General features: G+C 44.7%; 2 protein-coding genes across 5 annotated transcripts in view; one reads left to right on the plus strand and one right to left on the minus strand.

The window, feature by feature from the left end:
- Positions 1 to 13758, plus strand: part of GLRA1 (glycine receptor alpha 1) — a 51757-nt gene extending 37999 nt beyond the window's left edge. The window contains exon 9 of one of the 3 annotated variants that reach the window (XM_015293917.4): positions 1 to 13758. In XM_015293917.4, the coding sequence (XP_015149403.1) occupies positions 1 to 315 (315 nt within the window). In that variant the 3' untranslated portion in view covers positions 316 to 13758. The other 2 variants (XM_025155016.3, XM_040647171.1) reach the window with 2 other exon arrangements.
- Positions 13649 to 19661, minus strand: part of G3BP1 (G3BP stress granule assembly factor 1) — a 21056-nt gene continuing 15043 nt past the window's right edge. Inside the window, exons 6-12 of one of the 2 annotated variants that reach the window (XM_015293783.4) lie at positions 19226 to 19319; positions 18670 to 18874; positions 17859 to 17960; positions 17206 to 17317; positions 16726 to 16851; positions 16514 to 16623; positions 13649 to 14731 (exon numbers count right to left, since the gene is read on the minus strand). In XM_015293783.4, coding sequence (XP_015149269.1) covers positions 14525 to 14731; positions 16514 to 16623; positions 16726 to 16851; positions 17206 to 17317; positions 17859 to 17960; positions 18670 to 18874; positions 19226 to 19319 — 956 coding nt within the window. In that variant the 3' untranslated portion in view covers positions 13649 to 14524. Of the gene's footprint in view, positions 14732 to 16513; positions 16645 to 16725; positions 16852 to 17205; positions 17318 to 17858; positions 17961 to 18669; positions 18875 to 19225; positions 19320 to 19661 lie in introns of both variants that reach the window. The other variant, NM_001006150.2, reaches the window with a different exon arrangement.

Raw genomic sequence — 19661 nt, forward strand, 5'->3', positions numbered from 1 at the left:
AGTCCCATGCTGAATCTGTTCCAGGAGGATGAAGCTGGTGAAGGCAGGTTCAACTTCACCGCCTACGGGATGGGGCCAGCTTGCCTACAAGCCAAGGATGGCATCTCCGTCAAGGGTGCCAACAACAACAACACAGCCAACCCGGTCCCCCCGCCGTCCCGCTCCCCCGAGGAGATGCGAAAGCTCTTCATCCAACGAGCCAAGAAGATCGACAAGATCTCGCGTATCGGCTTCCCCATGGCATTCCTCATCTTCAACATTTTCTACTGGATCATCTACAAGATCGTCCGCAGAGAGGATGTGCACAACCAGTGAGGGAAGGAGCGCAGCTGGGAGGGAGAGAGCAATCCTTTATATATGTGCAATAGCAATGCAGCAATGCATGAATTTAAGAATGTGGCAATATCTACTAAAAAAAGGGGGGGGGGAGGGGGGCTGGGAGGGACTTTTAATCACGTGAACCAAGAATAAGAGGCACAGGGAGGAGAAAACAAGCTCTTGAGTCAGGGAGCGCAAGGGTGGGGTTTAGTTTTACAGCATAGGAAGGTTTGGATTGCTCCAGCTGCAATCCAAGCACTGTAATATATTAATATATATTCATGCTTAATTATAACGCAAAAGAAAACAATCAAAAAAAATGATGAAAAAATCCTTTTTTAAAAGCCTATTAACAGCTTAGATTCTCAAGTCACTGGAATGATCCATAATTCCATGTGCAGAAATGACCACATTCACGCTTTATCTGACTTTTGCTATAGAAAGGCCATACCTGTAAAGCACGTGGGGGGGAAAAAAAGCCCTAACAAAAGGGAAAAAAAGGCAAGAAAATCATTCTATGCTTCTCTAGGTTTCACACTTTGAAAACTGGATAGATGGGGAAACTTAAGAAAGAGGCTGTGGCTTGTTGTTTATTTTATATATTTACTTTTTTAGTCACGGGCTTGCTGATCAAAATTTATGACTTACGGATAGAGGAAAGCAAATACATTCTCTCTCTCATCCCCATCAGAGAGCATCCAATGGAAAATCCAAGAAGGACATCAGGGCCTTCATCAGAAGTCACAGGTACCTTCTGTCTTTTTAAATGACCTGGCAAGACTCGAGTCCCAGGCATCAGAAATACCATTCAGATCACTAGAAATGACAAAGGGTTTTTCAAATTGCACTTTCTGTTTTCCAATCCCTGTTCTGCCATGTTTGTTTACAATGTGGGGGATGGAAGCATTGGGTGAGTTAAAGCATAAATTCTATTTAAAATGTGGGCACATTGATGCCTTGTCACAACAGGAATGGGCGAACGGCAATATTCTCAGTGAGGGGTGGGTGGGGGGAAGGTGTGTACAGAGAGAGCAGTTGTTATTTTCAGACATTTCATAGCAGTAATATTAATAGTGAAGTTGGGCCAAAGGACCCGAAACTCTATTTTTGTAACTATTTTGGTGCTGTATTTAGCTTTAATGTGGATGGGAGGATAGTGCAGGCTGCTTTGCCCCTCTCTTCCCTGAGGAGGCTGGCAGGGTGTGCTGGGGATGGGGAAGGAGGGGAGGGAAGGTGGGATAGGGCCCACATAGGGGAACAAAGAGGTCTTCCTTTGGCCAAGTGTTGGCAGAGGCTGGCATCGGCGTTTGGGGTGGGGGGGACATGTTGGGTGTCTCTGGTATGTTATTTGGAAGGCCTGGCTTGGGGGAAGCATGGGTAAGGGTGATTTGGTCTTGTTTGTTTGCACTTTAGCAAGTCAGGTAAAAGGGAATGGGAAGGAAGACAATCAGTCTGCACTGAAGCACTTGGCGTAAGGTCTGGATTAGGCACTAAAAGGCAGAGAGATGAGTGGCACCCAAGGATGCTCCTACTCTCCCTCCATCTCATGCTCAGGACTGCTGGCCTGGGCTGCAGGTCTGATGCCTACACTGGGAGCACAAAGGCTGCTGTTTGCAAAAGCTGCAACCCCATAGCACCTACAGCAGCTCATAGCAAAGTGTCCCCAGGCACTGCCATCCCCAGGTCTGCAGCACCAAAGCATGAGATGGGAGGTGGGGACCTATGTACAGCCACCCATGTCCCAGCCAGTGCAGCAACAGGCAGCTATGGGACAGGGCAGTGAGCACGGGGACCCACCAGCTGTCCCAGCATGGGGTTGGTGCTGAGAGGAGAGAGCAGGAGAGCACCAAGGCTCTCCTAGGCTGGACAAAGGGACACCCATCTCCAATGCTGCCAATTCAGCACCTTTCACCAGCACTAAATACACTTTACTTAAAAAAAAAAAGAAAAAAAGAAAAAAAGAAAAGAAAAAGGAAAAGAAACAAATGAAACAAAAGAGGAAAAAAGCAAAAGAACAAGAAGGGAAAAATAAGAGGAAAAAAGCAACAGTCACTGTGTGGACAAGGGCAAATGGCAATATTTCCTAACATTTTGGCAAAGGTCGCCTATCTTTGTCTCCCTTGGCACCGCCGGGATAGGGATGGTCATGCGATACTAGTGTGAACCAGTACATCAGCTTCTTTTCTCTATTCAAACAACAGAAAAGCTGTGGGATGAGGATTCCTCCTTCCCCTGGCAGGCAGTGCTTTCTCAAAGAGGGAGATCTCAAGCTGTTGAGCAGAGCCGCTATCTGATGCTAGGACAACTTTCTGAGCCTTGGCTGCAGCCCAAGCCTGCTGCTGGCTCTGGTTTTGCTTGCTGAATTATTGAACTCTCTCTGTGTGCACGATGGCTGGGTGTGCCAACTGCAGGTTTAAGCAGCTCATCCTTGTCTGAGACACTGAGCAAAATCAGAGAGTTCCCCCACCTGCCCGACAGCAGAGGAACCACCATCGTTCTGCTCTGGCTTAGAGGTGGGTCAGGAATGCAAAGAGCAACACCAGACTTGCCCTAGACTCGCCAATTGGAGACACAGATAAGCTCATGGTCGCTTCTTGGCAGTGGGTAGGGCCAAAGGAAGGCAAACAAGGGACTGGAAATCATCATCAGGGTACCTGTGTTATCTGTTTGTATAGACGTACTTTGGCTGATAGTGGAGCCCATGGTAGTTTAGGGACAGAAATAAGAATGACATACTTACCTTCTTGCCTCTGCATCCACTGCAGCTCTGCCAACTACTCAGCACTTGATGCTCACCATAAGCAGTATTACTTTCTCTTCATTAAGCAGCCAGTTTCCATTCGGGCCATCTTCCAGCCCCGAGGCTGCATGGTGGAAGGGAAGAGCTCACAGCCGGACATGGAACACGCTGGGGTTTTGGCACAGGTCTGATGCTGCTGATAGCTGTCCCACAGACGTTCTGCCAGATCACTTCACCACATAAACGAGTCCTTAGGACCATCCTAGGAGGACATGGAAAATCTGTGGGATTTTCAAAGTGAAACACGAGAAAGCACAGATGAAGGAAAACGTTTAGTTTCTGTATTGCAGCAGAACTTGCTTTGATAACCTATCTCATCTCCAAAGCAGGCTGCTTCACTAATGCCAACAATTATATTTATTAGTAAAAGGTATAGGATTTTGATATTGCAGGGCAGCTTCCAAGCATATTGATGCAATTTAACGTGTTAGCTTTCTTTAAACACTGGGCTCAGAGGCAAAACCTCTGAATAAAATCAACAGTGATCAGTCTGGCAGTGAGGTCCTAATTCGCTTGGACTCTTTGGAAAAACAAAGCCTTATCCCAGAAAAACATTATTTCCAGATGTTGCTGAAGATGTATCACATCATAAGCAGGGTAAGGTAGGATAGACTTACTATTTTTTGCTTGGGTAGATGGGTTTTCACACTTTAATTCTCAGCAAAAGCAGCTTTCCAGCTTGGATCCCGGTGCCACGGACAGCCAGGATTAGGGCTGAAGAGGGTCCAGGGCAGAGCAGGGAGCGTGGGCAGCTGCAGCTGTGAGGCTCAGCCCTGTCGTTGGCCAACACCAACTTGCCTTCCAACACATGGGCTCACTCCATGGGTCACGCATTGCTGCAGCCCTCCTGTCCCAGACCTTTCTGCAAAGTTTCTGTTCTGTATTTTATTTTATTTCCTCCACTTCTGAAGATCTTTATTTTTAAGTCAAACTCGGGGAACGTGAAGAACTATAGAGGACCATGCTTGGTGCTGGTTGGAAAAGCTTATAAGCATATGTATTTATTTTTCAAGAAAGGAATGTATGACAGAAGAGTATTTTAAATGGCATCATATTTTTCATGAATTTTCTACAGTCCTATTTTTGTACTTTAGTGCCAATCCTTAAAAAAAAAACACAGCTCCTCTCCCTATGCCAAATAACGACAACTTCAACTCTTTCAATGGCCTGGCATCTGGAAGCATCTGAGCCCTGCAAGAAGGCACCTTGCCCTCTCCTGCCTTATCTGGGGGAAATGTGGATGGTACCTTCTGATGTTTCTGCTTCTCAGTGCATCCCCATCATTTCTATAGAGGCAGTAAATGTAAGCAGAAAATGAGTCACTTGACTGCTCTTCAGAGTGCTGAGATGAGCACAAAAGCAGAAGCTAACAGTCATTAATTTAACATCTCTAAAGTTACTTCAGGTTCTTTACATCTTCACAGCCCCTCTCCTTCACCTGAACAAGGTATTTCTTAATGGCAGTTTAACATCTCACTGAACCCAGCCCATGAGTCTCTTACCTCATTCAGAAGTATCACTTTCTGCTGCATTCACCTCCCTTCCTCCTTCCCCTGAGCTCTCATTTCTGGGGGGATACATTCCCCCGCTCAGCAGCCTTTGAAGGACCTGGCATGGGTTGGTATCTTGGGAAATGCAGAAAGAAATAGAAGAACAGCATTCCTGCAAGCAGTCAGGGCAGCAGCTACCAGGAAGGCTCCCCTGCAGCAAAGCGCACATGAAAAGCATGAGGGTGGGTCAGCAGCATCCCTTCTGACTGTGCCCTGTGTGAAAGCAAAGTAGGTTCTCGTCTTCCCAGCATCCTGCCACCAGCATAAGGCAGAAGAAGAAACAGCTTGCTGTGAATTAGGCAGTGTGTGAGGATGTTTTGTGCAGAGCACCAGCTGGCAGCAATGCCAGGCACTGCCTTGAGCTGCTGGGGAGATGCTGGTGCTCACACCAAGTAACCCCCCAGAAGCGCTGGGCTGGGCAGCCCTGGAGGATAGATGATGTCAGTACTGAGAGAGCACTGAAGGACACAGCCTGGACTGGTGATACTGGAGTTTGTTCAGCAGAGAGATGCACAGGGTGAGAAATCCTGCCTGGAATCTCTGTCATTTAAGGCAGAAAATGACAACACGTGCCATTGTCAAAGCTGTCAACAGGAATTAGACTATATGGAGCAAATGGTGACCACTGAGAAACAAACCACAGTCACAGCCCTCATGCACTTCAGTGTCAGACTTCTAAACAGAAATGATAACAGTGTCTTGGCATTGTGGTATGGCATCCCCTGGACCTATTGGAGACAGAGCCCTGAAGGCCACTCTGGGACACAGCAGAGTGTCCCATCACTCCTGGCAGTGATGGGGATGGAGAAGCCAGGGCTTGACCCAGCACGCACTGGGAAGAGCCTCAGCATGAGAAGCTGCCCTTTGGGGGAAGTCAGGGATGGCCTCACAGCAGCACAGGGATCCCATCATCCCCCAAAGCAGTGCTGCTGGGATCTGAAGGCTGTTCTTAGCACTGGCACCGCTGCTACCAGTGGCAAGAAACAAAGCACAAGGAAGAGACACCTCAGTCGCTTGCTGGTAGGGCAAGTACTCAGCAAGGGGAAGGGATACAGAATCCCACCACCAGTTCCCAGTCTGAGGTTGAAGGACATTGGCACTGCCACTATAAAACCAGTCATCTTTAACTGGGCATGGAATGATACCACCGAGAGAAAAAAATCATAAGTCTGGCTTGAAAGTAGATTCAGTTTATAGATTTGCCGCTCAAAATGTATAAGCAGCTCATGTCAAACAAGGTCACCTGCAGAAAGAACTTGGCTACACCCACCTGGGGCACAAGGCACTGTCACTGACTATGTGCCTGGCTTCGTGCTGCAAGCCATGCCTTTAGTGCTGCAGGTGAGTGAAGCTTGGCACAGGCAGGGACAGGTAGAGCCAGCCTGGAGCTGCCAGGGCTGAAGGGCACAGAACTGAGCACCTCATGCTGCTGGAGCTTTAGGGAGCGGGGTCACAGACAGTTAGTACTGTAGCATGATGGAATGGCCTTCCCTGGGGGAGGACAGGTCTGGCTTATTTAGGCACCCCAGTACTGGGGCACTGTCAGCTCCAGTGTTTTCACCATGTCACGTGCAAAGCAATGCTTTGTACTGCAGACCAGCTGAGCAAGCTGGCCAGGGTTAACACATGACAGCATTTGGGCACTAAATTATAGCTGCGGGTACAGAGCAGGTAGGAGCCTAATTCACCCTTGCAGTGAGGATGCTCTCATATTAAAGGTAGAGACCTGAGAGCAGCCTTGCTTAAATCAGCATTGCCCTGCCATGGTCCTGCTGAGAACAACAGGCTCTGACTTCCAGTACTGGCAGCAGCAGGGCTTGGGCATTGGGGGTCATTGCTTGATATGCAATCCATAAATAATCCTTGTTGAAGTAAAACTATGCAATGCTAAGCAGATTGGGTCAAGGAGGTAACTCAGCCACGTCTCCTGGATATGCACTTAGACATTTTTAGGACTATCCTCATCACAGTTACCTGTAAAATGGGGAAGAGCCAACACGAGCCCCTGTGGAGCAGAACCAGCTCTGGGGTATGTGACATGCCATAGCTGAACGCAGGTGTCATGACCACAGCTGTTCATGAAAGGCTGCAGTGAGAATTGAGCAGAGGACCCCAAGTTCATCTCACTGCCTAAGAGAGGGGTGAGGGTGGGGATTGAGGGATGCGAGGATGAGCAGAGCAGGGCTCAGGCAATGGACAGGAGCTTCTAGGGCTTACTCTTCATTAAATGCAGCCACGCTTGCAACCTCAGCCCACATAGTCCCTCTGAAGGCTGAGGCTGTAAGACACAGCTGATGGTTTCTCAAGGGTGAGAATTCACAAGGCTTGATGCGTCCCATGGGCAAGAGGTACATTACAGGCAGCATGAGCTCTGAAACCAAACCTCGATTAACCAGCAGCAATGAAAGGAAGCTGAGGAGAAGGGACAACAGCAGTAAGTGTAATTACGTGCCGAAAAACATATCTCCTTGAACAACTGATCCTAAGCTGAGGGACACCACTACATCCTTCACAAGCAGGAGTGAAATGAACATTCCTGGCAAGTCCTCATGTGCAAGGATGCATGCACAAATGTGCAATCAATTTCACTTAAAAACACACTAATGAATTGAACCATCAGTACACACTCATTTGTCACTTTGTCCAAGTAACCAGGGCCAGCACTACAGGGCCACAGTCACTGTCACAGAGCTCAGCCCTACAAGTAATACTCAGCTCCAGGCTGGCCGCACAGCACCTTTGCAGAATGGAGCACAATTTCTTCTCCCTTGTGCTCACCTGGGCTGGGAAACAACCAAACAGTGGCTTTGAGACACTCTCCTCTGCCTACAATGAACTTGCACTGCTTCCTTTCTCTCCTGCTATTCCTAAATCCAAGTATGTTTCCGTCCATAACACTTGTGCTCTTCTGATGCACAGTTCAGGTCAGAGGTCAGCAGGGAAAAGAAGCTCAGAACAGCATAGACCAAGCTGACAAATCCCTGTTAGCCAACTCAAAGCAGAGGACTGCAAGACAGCACCCACACCTCAGGGCAATGCCCCCTCCGCAGTCCTCCTGCGCTGAGCTGCATTACTAAGCAGGGCAGGTGAAAGACACATGTATTTCAAACCCTTGATCAACACATCCCTGCTGATGTAAGGAGGTTAACACAGGGATCTGTCAGCTTCGGAATTCTTTGGAAGGGTCCTTTTTTTTTGAATAAAAAAAAGGATAAAAGTGCAAACAACAACATTCTGTAAGAACCTGAACGGAGGGTCTGAAATCCACCTCCTCCCTGTGGGGGGGAAGAGTGATCCATTGGGCTTGAACTCTGCCTGTGAGCCCATCCTGCTGAGTCAGCGCTCAGTGACTGAGGCATAAGGCAGCAGACAGCCACCTCCAGAGCCACGCGAGGTGACGGACACTGAGGCACAAAGGCCGGCTGACACAGCTCAGCACACACACACGTGGAGTAAGCGAGCCTGAAATGCACTGCTTGGAGCATCTCATCCCTACTGTGAAATGGAATTGTGTTTCCTGAGCCTGGATGGGGTATACTGACAGCAATGATCACAGCTAGAGCTCACCTCCTCTTTCATGGGCTTATTGAGCTGCAGGAAAGAGATGACTTTCTCAAGGGAACTTGGAAGGCCACTGTGCTAAAAGCCATTCACACGTGCGTTTGAGCGGCAGTGAAACTTCAGTGAATTAAGACATTCACTGAGCCATTTAGAGCTGAAGCAGACAATGAGGACTTCACCAAAAAAAAAATGGCCTGACATGCAAAGGTCACAGCGCATTTCATCGCGGTTTACCATCCCTGCAGCATTGGTGAGCGCCATTCTGGAAGCAGCCTTTGAAACCCAAAAGATGCACAAAGCTGGCCCGAGCGGCTGCTTGCAGCCACCCACCTGAGATAACAGCAGCCACAGGCAGGCACTACTGACCGTTGGCAGTGACGCTGTATGGACTGTGTTGTCTCCTCACATTGACCACGATGTACAGCATATCATGCTTATTATATTAGAACTGAGATGAAGAGTAATGAAAAAAATCTATGCGTAAGCGATATAAAGAAGGAGGGGAGGACCCGGGAATTTCTCCTTTCCGACCTTACAAACGCACACCCATTTACATTGTTTTGTAAATGAATTTATCTTTAGCAGAAAAAAAAAATAAAACTACTTAAGATATTTCTGTTCGAGACAACCATTGCACATTTGGTTTTACTTCGGAGGGGAAATACAAACACACAGCAGGAATACTTTCTAATTGAAAACATACAAAATAAACAGAAGTGGGAATGGTTCAGCACAGAGCGTGTTTTCATTGCGGCCCTTATAAACGCATCTCAGTTTCCCAGCAGTATCCACCTCAGCAGCACAGAACCTCCTATCTCTGAAGGATACCTCCCCCAAACTTAAGAACAAAGGAAGCCAATGAAGCAGATGCGTTTTGCCCTATTTTCTGTCTCTCTCCCATCTGTGAGCCATTTGCATGAAGAAAACCTTTGTTTCAAAAGCTTGCTTGACTTACTAAAGCTCATTTGTTCCAAAATAACAACAGAGCCTTGATACTGTTTATACCAGGGACAGCCCAGGGCTCTGACAAATGAGCTGGGCTGGATTTGGCAGCTGCAGTGTAAGAGGTTACCAGCAGCCCCACCCCTGGGCCAGAAGTCACCTTCCGCTCTCTGCTGGAGCTCAGCATGAAAACATGAGGTTTGTCAATAGAGATGGAGAGCAGAGGTGTGGAACGCACCTTCCTGCGAAGGGGCAAGGCAGACACCTGTGGGCTACACCTCCCTTGGCATTCCCACCCATCAGAGCCCGCTGATCAATGCCTTTCGTAGACACTAAATCCAGATTTGAACTCCACTTGCGATGTGTTCAAGCTCAGGATTCAGGTGTTTCTGCCCATCGTGCAGAAAGGATGGGCAGCAAGGCTGGACTCCCCAGTCACACTGAAGCCTCAGCAGCAGCAGCATTAAAACCACCCCGTGTTCATTCACTCCTAAGCACAGGGAAAAAGAGGAGCTGCTGCTGCTAAGAGAACCAAATTCAACTCCCACTAAATAAAGCTCTATAAAACAGAGGGAGAAATAGCTCACATTCACTTGTTTCGGGCTGCTTCCTTACAAGGTGAATGCTAAAACACCATCAGCTCCTCACAAGGGATTGCCAGAAAAGTATTCAGTCGATTAATCACTCTGGAGTTCAGGTGATAGGGAAAAGCAGGCAGATCTGATGTGCTCTCCAAGCACCTCTGCACGATCACTACCAACAGCTTCCAGAAGAGATACTGGAGAAGGCAGTTCTCACATTGCTTTCCCCTCCAAGGGTGGGGAAAACATAGAATCTTAAGACAACAGAATTCTTCCAAAAAGAGCTTAACACAAAGTACTCCTATGTCTTTTCCCTACCCACATTAAAAATAAACCTTCCTTTTCCCTATGAACGCAGTCCATCTGCATGCACGAGGCTGGCAGGCACTGCACTCCATGTAAGGACATTGTGCTACACCTTGCAGAGCACAAAGCAGCTGCTTCCTTATGAGCAGCATTGCAAACACACGCTGCAATGAACCTCCACCTCACACAGCTTGCATGGCCATCCAGATACAGTGGCAGATATTTCTTCTCTGGCTCTTAAGCTTTGGAATAGAAAGCATTTCAGCAATTTCAAGGTGGAACAACAGGAACTTCACTTTCCATGTATACAGTTACTGAAGCATACATCCACACTGATTCCAAATTAAGACTTTTACTAGAATTCTCTCTATAGACATCTAATCAGCTCCCAGCCCGCGCTGCTGGTACAGCTGTGCCAATACAGCATCTGCCTGTGCTAACATAACATGCAACGAAAGCAAGGCAGAAGACCAGTATTGCTGTTAAACCCTTTGTTCTGAACCATCTCCCCTAGCTGTGACCTCCTGAGTTCCACCCCACACAGCAATTCCCTTAAATTGTCACACAAGGTGCAGCAGGTCCTGGCAAGAAACTTAGCTCATGAGGCCAGGAGTTGCATAGAAAAGAGAAGGGGGGGGGGATTTCCCCATGCCATTTTTGCAACTACTGCCCAGCATTCTTTATACATCACCTTAAAATCCTTTGGAAAATGAACCTACCATGGTGCAGACACTCAAAGGGATATCTGGGGATGTGAATAGACCACCACTGACACTGAATCACACTGAATCGAGAGAGACAAGAATAAGTGTTTTCCTTCAACAGCCAGGTGGCTTCATAGTGTCTGAATGCATCAGTGCAGCAGCAGATCCCACCTGACATGGCAAGTGGGATTCTGTGAAGGAACACAGGACAACATTCAGCCCTTCAACTCTGAGAAGGCATCAACAGCTCACAGCCTGTTATCTTTAAGACATGGAGTTTGAAAGTATTTGGATTGCTTTCTGCCTCCCAAGATAAGCTATTAATACCTTGCCACTCACACACCCTTTTTAACCCACCTCCCACACAACATGCAAACAAGATTATCAGGATCTTAAGAGAGTCGTTCTTCCACGTTACCAGCCAAGGGAAGAATGGCACTGCATGGAAATGAAATAACTATGGAGATCATTTGTGCATGCTTTAGCAGGAAGTAATTAGGGAAATTGCCAGTGTGTCATTTGCTCTTAGCCCCAGGCAGCACATGAAGAAAGAACTAAAAATACAGTTCGATCAAAAATAGTCAGATGCAGAAAGAGAAGCTGCTGAGACCAACTCCAAATCTTCATGTTTGAACCGAGAACCATCCACTTCACCAAGGAAAGCAGGCTCCCCTGTGTACAGGATATCCCCGCCACTGCTAAGGAATGCTGTAGTTTCTCCTCCAGATTCATGTCAGAGCCTGCTGGAAGCAGTGTGCGAGCACACAGGCTGTTTCTTACTCCAGTAAAGAAACTTATTTCTACACATCCTACCCTATGCTATACAGATCAGTCAGAAGAGACCAGGGCAGAGATCTTGCCAGGCATACATAAAAGCACTGCACCCTCTCAGATCAGTTAAGGTAAGGGTTGTGAGATGGGCCTATGCACTGTGCATGTTATTGTAGCAGGTGAGAGAGCAGCCTTAATGTAGACTACATAGACTAACCAACTTTCACTACCATTTTCTATTCTGCAGCACACTGGACATCAAGAATAGTTCAAAGAACCCAAGATTCACCATTCAATTAAACCAGAGGTGCTAGCAGGGAACATGGCAGTTCTGCTCACTTGAAATTTCCTTGTGGCATTTTCTGTCCCAGAAGAGCTTCTGGACTTTAAATATCAGACATTACCTTTGCTGTAGGTACTGCAGCCTAAGTGCAGCCAGAGACAACCAAATCACACCTTCACCATTAAAACACGCAATGCATCGAAGACTTCAGACAATAGAGGTTTTAACAGCACAGTCCATGCACAAACCAGAAGGGCACGAGGCTACTGAGCTTTAAACAAAACAGCCAATATGAAGTTTCACAGGTCTTTTCAGCACAGTTGGTTATTTGCTAAGCACAAAACCACAACCACAAAGAAAGACATCCTTAAGCATCACTCCATGTTTTGTTTGAGATGCTTCTGAGAAGTGTTTCTGCACAAGATACCCAAGATAAAGGTTTCTGTAAATATTTTTATTTTACCTGTCATCTTCTCTGACAAGATCACTCTCTGGGTCTTACTGCTTAACAAATTGAGTATGATTAATACAAAACCAAGCATACACTTCACTTTACAGGCTTCAGTTCTTCACTGACATTCCTCAGTTGTTTCTCAGCTTAGATGAAAGTGAGCCGGAACGGTCTGACTCCACCACTACAGAAAAGTTGGGTTTTCATGTTTATGGATGCTTCCACAGATTTTAAGAGCAATAGAAACTTTTATTAATAGTACCTCCACAGTTGGGAAGTGCAACCTGTTACTGCAGTCTTGGATTTAACATCAAGAACACCAGAAACAACATATGAGAATTAAAAAAGAACACAAACAAGGACAGTTCAGTGAAACAGTTGTGTTGCACACCTTCACTCGATGGTCATTCCTAATGAGAAGAGCTGTTTCTTTTTTTCCCCAAAGAAAAAATAAATACCAGTTACCACCACAAGAGGAAGCAGTCTGCATTTCTAGCACTTCTGGCTGTGAGAGGGCACACACACCACAGCTGTTACTGTTGCACTTCAGCTCTCCTCCACTTCATTAAGACATCTGAGAAACATTCATAAGGAGGGAAATGATGCAACACTAAAGATGAAGCCAAAACAGAACAAAACCCAACACTCTACTGACATTCAGTACAACCAGGTTCAACCACTACGTTTGGCAAGTAAGTGACAGTAAGTTACTGCTCTGTAACAGGTAATACCTACCCACTCTTTGTAGTAGGGCAGCTTTGCTCTAGCTTTAGAGCAAACAAAGCAAAGAGGTTATATTAATAAACCAAGGAAACATGGAAACAGTAAACCCTAGCACAGATAAAAAAGCTTACTACGCAGCTCTTATATATAATCAAGAACTCTGAGGTCTGGTGTAAACTCAAGACTGCCGTATCTATCCAGATATTTACACAGAAATATGATGCTGTTTTGTGTAATATGATCTTAAAATCCCCGCAATTGAAATTTTATCAGTTTCAACTTCTTTAGGAGTACTGGAGAGCATTCAATGTAATAATTCCAGGACAGAGAGGCACCTTCTGTGCTTATGCCATCTATCAGGTCTGGCAGAAGCAGGGAATTAATGCCTCAGTGGCAAAACTATCACTTACAGTAGAGAGAAACAAAGAATGTGACAGAAGTACTTCTCCAACATCAGTAATGGAAACTGCCCAGCCTCAAAAGCAAAGCTTTTGAATTCTGCATCCATGAAACACTTGTTTTTGATTATTCAAATGCCATCGAACTGAGGAAGAACAGACAGTATTACAGACTTGAGCTATAACCACCTCTACCTAGCAAACCTAGCAACAGAAGGAAGTACATCTTCCCCTTGGAAGAACTCCAGCGTACTCTTGACTTGATAAAGCAAATCTAGACCTTTTTTATTATTTTTTTAAACAATTTGCCAAGACTGGAATGAGAGATAAATAGAAGGCACAACAATTTTGCTTTTTTTTTATACAAATACAAACTAAACATGAAAAAACCTCCCTATTTCAATAAAAAAATTCCACAAGTTCAGGAAAAGTGTTTTGAGAGTCAAGTTCTAGACATTTAAAACCTATCCCACAATCCAAAATTTCAAAGTGGTAAAACAGCAGTTATAATTCTTTTCCGTGATCATGTATCAAAAGAAAAAAAAGATTCTATGGATACTCATTATTCCACTTTTACAGCGCCACAAAGAGAAAGGTGAACGTCAATTTTTCGGGTGGCAATATCTCCAGATCAGATGATGTTCATACGACCCTCAAGGGATAAATCAAAGTTTTATTTTCCTGCCCTTGAAATACTTGCCAAGTACTACGTTTTCCTATAGGCTCTTGAACGCATGCATGTGAAATATTATTCCACTGACTGAAATGCACCCAAATTCAGTAGAGAGGGGAGGAAAAAAAAAGAAAAAAACGAAAAGACATTCTTCTAGGAAAGACCACTGGTACCAAAAAAATCAAGTCCGTAAGTTTGAGGTGAGCAAGGAAATTCAGTTCTTTTCTTTTTAAAATCCACTTTTCCTAAAGCGTTGTTCCACAAAGCTGGAATCTGGGACAAGGACTAGGAAAAAAAATCACAAAACCATAACACAAACAAAAAGGGGCCAAAATAGTATCAAACGTAGCAGTCTATAACAGGCTAGGGCCACATTCCAAGATACCCAAGGCTGAAATTCACAAATCTGCAGGTAAAAAGGGTAAAAAGGGTTTGCACCACCGTGTCAACATCCACGATGCATTCACTGGCGTTGCCCGATCCCCCTTCCAGCTCCAAATCCTGGCTTCTGGGACATTCCTCCACGTGGAGGCCCTCGAATCCCACCTCCCAGCCCCCCACGAGTGCCTCCAGGTCCACGTGGTCTGTTATCTCTGCGGTCACCCTCCCTGGCAGCTCGTGTTTTCTTCTCCTCCACATTCAAGCGCACCTCTCCCCTGAACATGATGGGCTGGAACAGAAGAGAAAATATTTTCATTAGGAATTCATCCAGAAGCCTCCAAAAGCTGAGCAGATTTCTGCAACCTTCTGTCATCCTCAGCCTCTTCTTTCCATCCAAGGAAAGAAAAGTGTTCATAACTTCTTATTAGCATATAACTGTGGTCAAACTATATGACCAGTCTTGTGCTTGGCTAGAGAAGATGAAAAGTGGCTGGAGATGTGAAGTGACACTTCTGAAAATGTGATATAGAAGATATGATGTTGAGCATTCCAGTACCTCTTACAAAAAAAACTGACCTATTAACAGTAACCTGATCTCATTAATACACACCAATTCAGTCTGTCACCAGAGTCCAGGATGGCTTTATCCTATGGCATGAAGAACAGCAGACCCTCTCTATCACATTGCTACACAGGACAATGAAGTCTTTCACTCTGGTCTACTGTTTCAGGACACATTTTTGCCCAAAGCACTGGTCTCCTTGCAAAGCAGCATAATTTATTGCTCCTCAAGGCAAGGCAGGAGGCACGTAAAATTGCTTTCAAAAGGTTTAAATATGTATTTTTTAAAAAACAAATTTTAGAAAAGCATGTCCATTCATTATAACTTAAGCATTTACATGGGCCTGCATGAACGATACCCTGAATGAACCAACTCTGAAAGCCTATCACACATTCCATGTCTAAGAACTCAGCATCCATTTCGTTCTCTGCTCCAGTTAGAACAAGTACACAAAGGCCACAAGTTCCCCAGCTTAGCATGCCCCTAGTATTGTACACTCCATACAGAAAGCCCAGCACTTGGCCCTTAGCTACCTCTCCTGCTGCAAAAGGACACAGGAGTGGACTTTTCTGGTTTTAATTCAAAAACTTGCATGCTTGTGTTCAAGTCACTACTAAAGGTGATGTCTGCACACCAGCTGTGAATAACAAACATCTTAAGGACTCGCTCCCAAGCCAATTCGAGTTCAGTGGCAGCAAGTAGTTAAAATCACATCAACTCAACCTACTTTTTGAAATGGGTGACTTGAAACCATTGCTAATTTACCCTAGACAACACTGGAACTGCTCTGTCCACAAAAACAGGAGAGCATTTAAGGAAGCAACTCTATCAGCAGTAAGATCTTAAATTACCAGCTCCCTTCAAAAGCTTCTATGATCATATGAAGCCCAACAACACTAGCTAAAATGTTGCTAGAAATGCTGCTGGCACTCTACAGCTAAAGGTGCCTAACCACACAAAATATCCTAATCTCAAAGTGAACCTCAATGAACAAAAGTCTGCCTGGAGAAGTTGTTGAAGCCTGATCCCTGGAGGCATTCAAGGCCAGGCTGAAAGGGACCCTAATTCAGTAGCTGGCAACGCCATCCACAGCAAGGTTGAAACTAAATGATCTTTAAAGTTCCTCCCAATCTAAGCCATTCTGTGATAAGCTACCTTTCAATTTAAGGCCAAAAAAACAGGGGTAATACTGTATACAGTATTGAAGAAAAGAAAGGATGCCACTATCTGCTGAAAAACCAGGTTGTAAGGGAGCATGTGGCACAGTTCAGGTGCATCCAGATTCACTGCCTACCATCATCCTATACACGCTCATGGGATGTACACCTTCCATGAACAATCACTGCTGATAAACTAAGCAGGTACTTTTCCTTTGTTAAAAGGAACTCTTTTCAGCCTGAACACTAGTATAGTTTCTCTCTCAACCCCTTTTGTTGAGAATTGAGTAAGGAAAGATCTTACACTGCCTGTTATTAATGTAGCAACAAGCCCAACTGAAAGTTTGTTTACCCTGTTGCTAAGGATCTTCTGAACTGGGTCAGGATCATCAAACACCACAAACCCAAAATTGGGGAGCTTTCCACCACTGTTGATGCGCAGTTCAACAACATTGCCATAGCCTGCAAGAGAAGAGCCAAGTTCTTGGGTCATACATTAGAATGCTCTGTTGTCACACCAATGGCTGCAACCCCAAACCCTGAGGAGTAGAACTACCAACTTACTTTGGAAAAAGTCTTTTAGTTCACTTTTATCCACGTCATGGGGAAGGTTCCCAACAAAGAGCTGGTGACTGTCCGGGTACCTCACAATCCGCCTTGTTTCCACATCACCTTGTTCACCCTCACGAACTTGGAACATAAGAGTAAAGTTTAAGAAAAGACAGTCCCAGAAACAAACAAGAATAGCATCACAGTTAGAATTAGCATGTAAACTGCCTACCCATTTATACATAGGAAGGTAAGCACCTTACACCAGGAATTTTCTAACTGCTTGCTTTTTGTCATCTGACTGAAAACAAATACTGAATAAAAACCTGGATACTTCAGAGAATGCCAGACTTAGACTTTCAGACCAAAACCATTCAATATCCAGGTAAGTAGAAAAACCTCACTGTTAATAAGACTCACAAAACCTCATCTCACTGATTCCCCAAAACCACCAAATCCAAAAGCAGAAGTTTTACATTCTGTAGCTTTTCTTACTTGGCCTAGGACCCCTCTGTGGTGGGATGCTTGTTCGCTGCTCCCTCACCCTCTGATCCCTCTGAGGTCTCTGTGGTGGGGTCTGAGATTCAGGCTTCGCCTCAGGACGGGGCTGTATAAATTCAAAAGAATTATCATGCAAGAATACAACAAAACAGTAGTGCAATTTAAGAGCTTGCTATCAAGTAATTTATCAGTTCTATTGAAAATTGAGTCAAAAGCCTGAATTCCATTACTTTCACCTGTTAGGCTGTGGCACTCAACATCAAGTCAAAATTTCCAAGTCATTCCATACACAACTGCACAAGAAGTGACCTCCTGAAGTATGGCTATATTACCATACACTCATTTCACGACAAAACCACGTTCATCAATAAGCAGAGGAAAAGTTAGAGAAACTGCTTCTCCTGTTAAGTACATTTGTTTTAGACTACAGATATAATCAGCAGTCGTGACCTCTTTTCTCCACAAGGAATTACTCCTCAGTCCAAAAATCCAAGGAACAACGTTTATGATATCCACCATGGAACACTGAATTAGACAGCCCTCAGAGCCTAAGAATTCAATTCACACTGATTTCACTACTTCTTCCCAATCTCAGCTTCCTGCCAGCCAGTTTAGCAGTGAAACAGCTTTAGATGCTGAATTCCTACCTGTGAGACTGGTACTTTCACAACATGAGGTGGTATCCCTGATACTGGAACAGCTCCACTGGGAGGGAGGTTCTTACTGGTTACTGATGCCCAAGAAAATGTCTAAAGGAAAGAAGATTTAACTCAACTCCATATTCCTGATGTTACCATGTCTGTTATTTGCATCAAAGTTTTAATCTGTGACATTATGGATTCAACCATTAGCAGTTTCCCCACAACCCCCTTCAAATAATCCCAATTCAGAAGACATAGTATTGCAATAACAGAATTCCACTTCTAACCTATTATTGACATCCAAGTAAAATTGAAATATGAGACAGCAACAGCCTAGCACAAAGTACCACAATAAAGTTAAAGTATTGCTCTATGGAATACTCATTTGTCAACTTTTGACTCCTTTGACACCATAGAGTGACAAAAAAACGTCACCAGCTAGGTCACATCTCAACCATTTTCCTGATTCAGCATCTTAGCTATAGTCAGTAAAGAATGTTAGAAACTGTTTATAAACTTAAGCCTCTCACTGTTACCACAGTTTCAACACCCCCAAAGTTTACAAAGCTCTCCTTTAGATCACAGTAATTTAGACAAGTAGTTACTACCTAGAAATTCAAGTATCTACTGTTGCATAAAAGCCAATGAGAAAAAGGCAACTGTTCATGAAAAGAACAATCTGGACTCAGGAAAGCACTATAAAGCATTTGAACACTTGTATCTAAATCCAGATACTTCTCTCACCAGAGAGCAGAATGAAACAAGAGTGTCAAACTTCCTGATGAAACAACATGAAGAATCACACGCGGTTATTTACCCTGGAGTCTTCTTGCACTGCAGGAGCTGGATCAGCAGGAGCTGGAGAAGGACTCTTCTCCACAGTCTCTTCTGGAGCCGATTCCTCCAATACTGGCTCAGATTTTTCCTCCTGTGCCTCTGGCTCAGGTTCCTGTTCAGGTTCTGGCTCTGGCTCAGGCTCTGCCTCTGCAGTTGTCTCTTCCAGGTGTTCTTCAATGTCATTGCTATTAGAACCACAAGAAGAGCAAGCAAGGGTGGTATTTACTGCATCTGATTAGATTACTGGGTAGTAAGGAATGCTACTTGTTCAATATAGAAGCCAACCACACTTCATTAAAAAGGAAGAAGGAAAGGTAATCTAAATAAAACTACATTGTACAAGCATGCAAGCTTCACATTGCTACACTACAGACCACAGCATTACATCTTCTGATAATCTGGAGTCTCTGCACTAAGCATAACAGCATTTAAGTTTCAGTTGTCTTTCAACTGTCAAAAGGGAAAAATCATGTAGCAGCAAGTTCACATAACTTGTTCTATAAGTAGTCAATATTACCATCTAACAAAGGTATTACCTGACAGTCTGCTCATAATAAGCACCGGTATCATCAGGAACAGCCTCAGGTGTTTGTTGTCTTTCCTCAGGTTCCTCCCCTTCTTCCTCAGATTCTAAATGAAGTTAGGAACAAGAAACACCACACACAGCTTTAGTACTCAATTCCAACTCATCTCCCACCAACACACATTTGAAATCTCTGCTGCAGAGCACAAGGAAGCACTATCAAAACATAGCACTACACAGACATTTCCTTACAGTTACGCTTCCACTTGAGTTACTTGCTTTTGTCTGACATCAAATAACATTTTCTAAATACTACAGAAAACAACTGTTGCCTACAAATCTGATTGCTACTGCTCAAAAAAGGTCTTACAGTACTTTCAATAGAAACAGAAGATATCAGAAAAATAACTACAGACAACATAAGGATAAAAGGATAAAACTACAAGCAA

Source organism: Gallus gallus, chromosome 13 (genome assembly GCF_016699485.2).
Source record: "Gallus gallus isolate bGalGal1 chromosome 13, bGalGal1.mat.broiler.GRCg7b, whole genome shotgun sequence".
Lineage (NCBI taxonomy): Eukaryota > Metazoa > Chordata > Aves > Galliformes > Phasianidae > Gallus > Gallus gallus.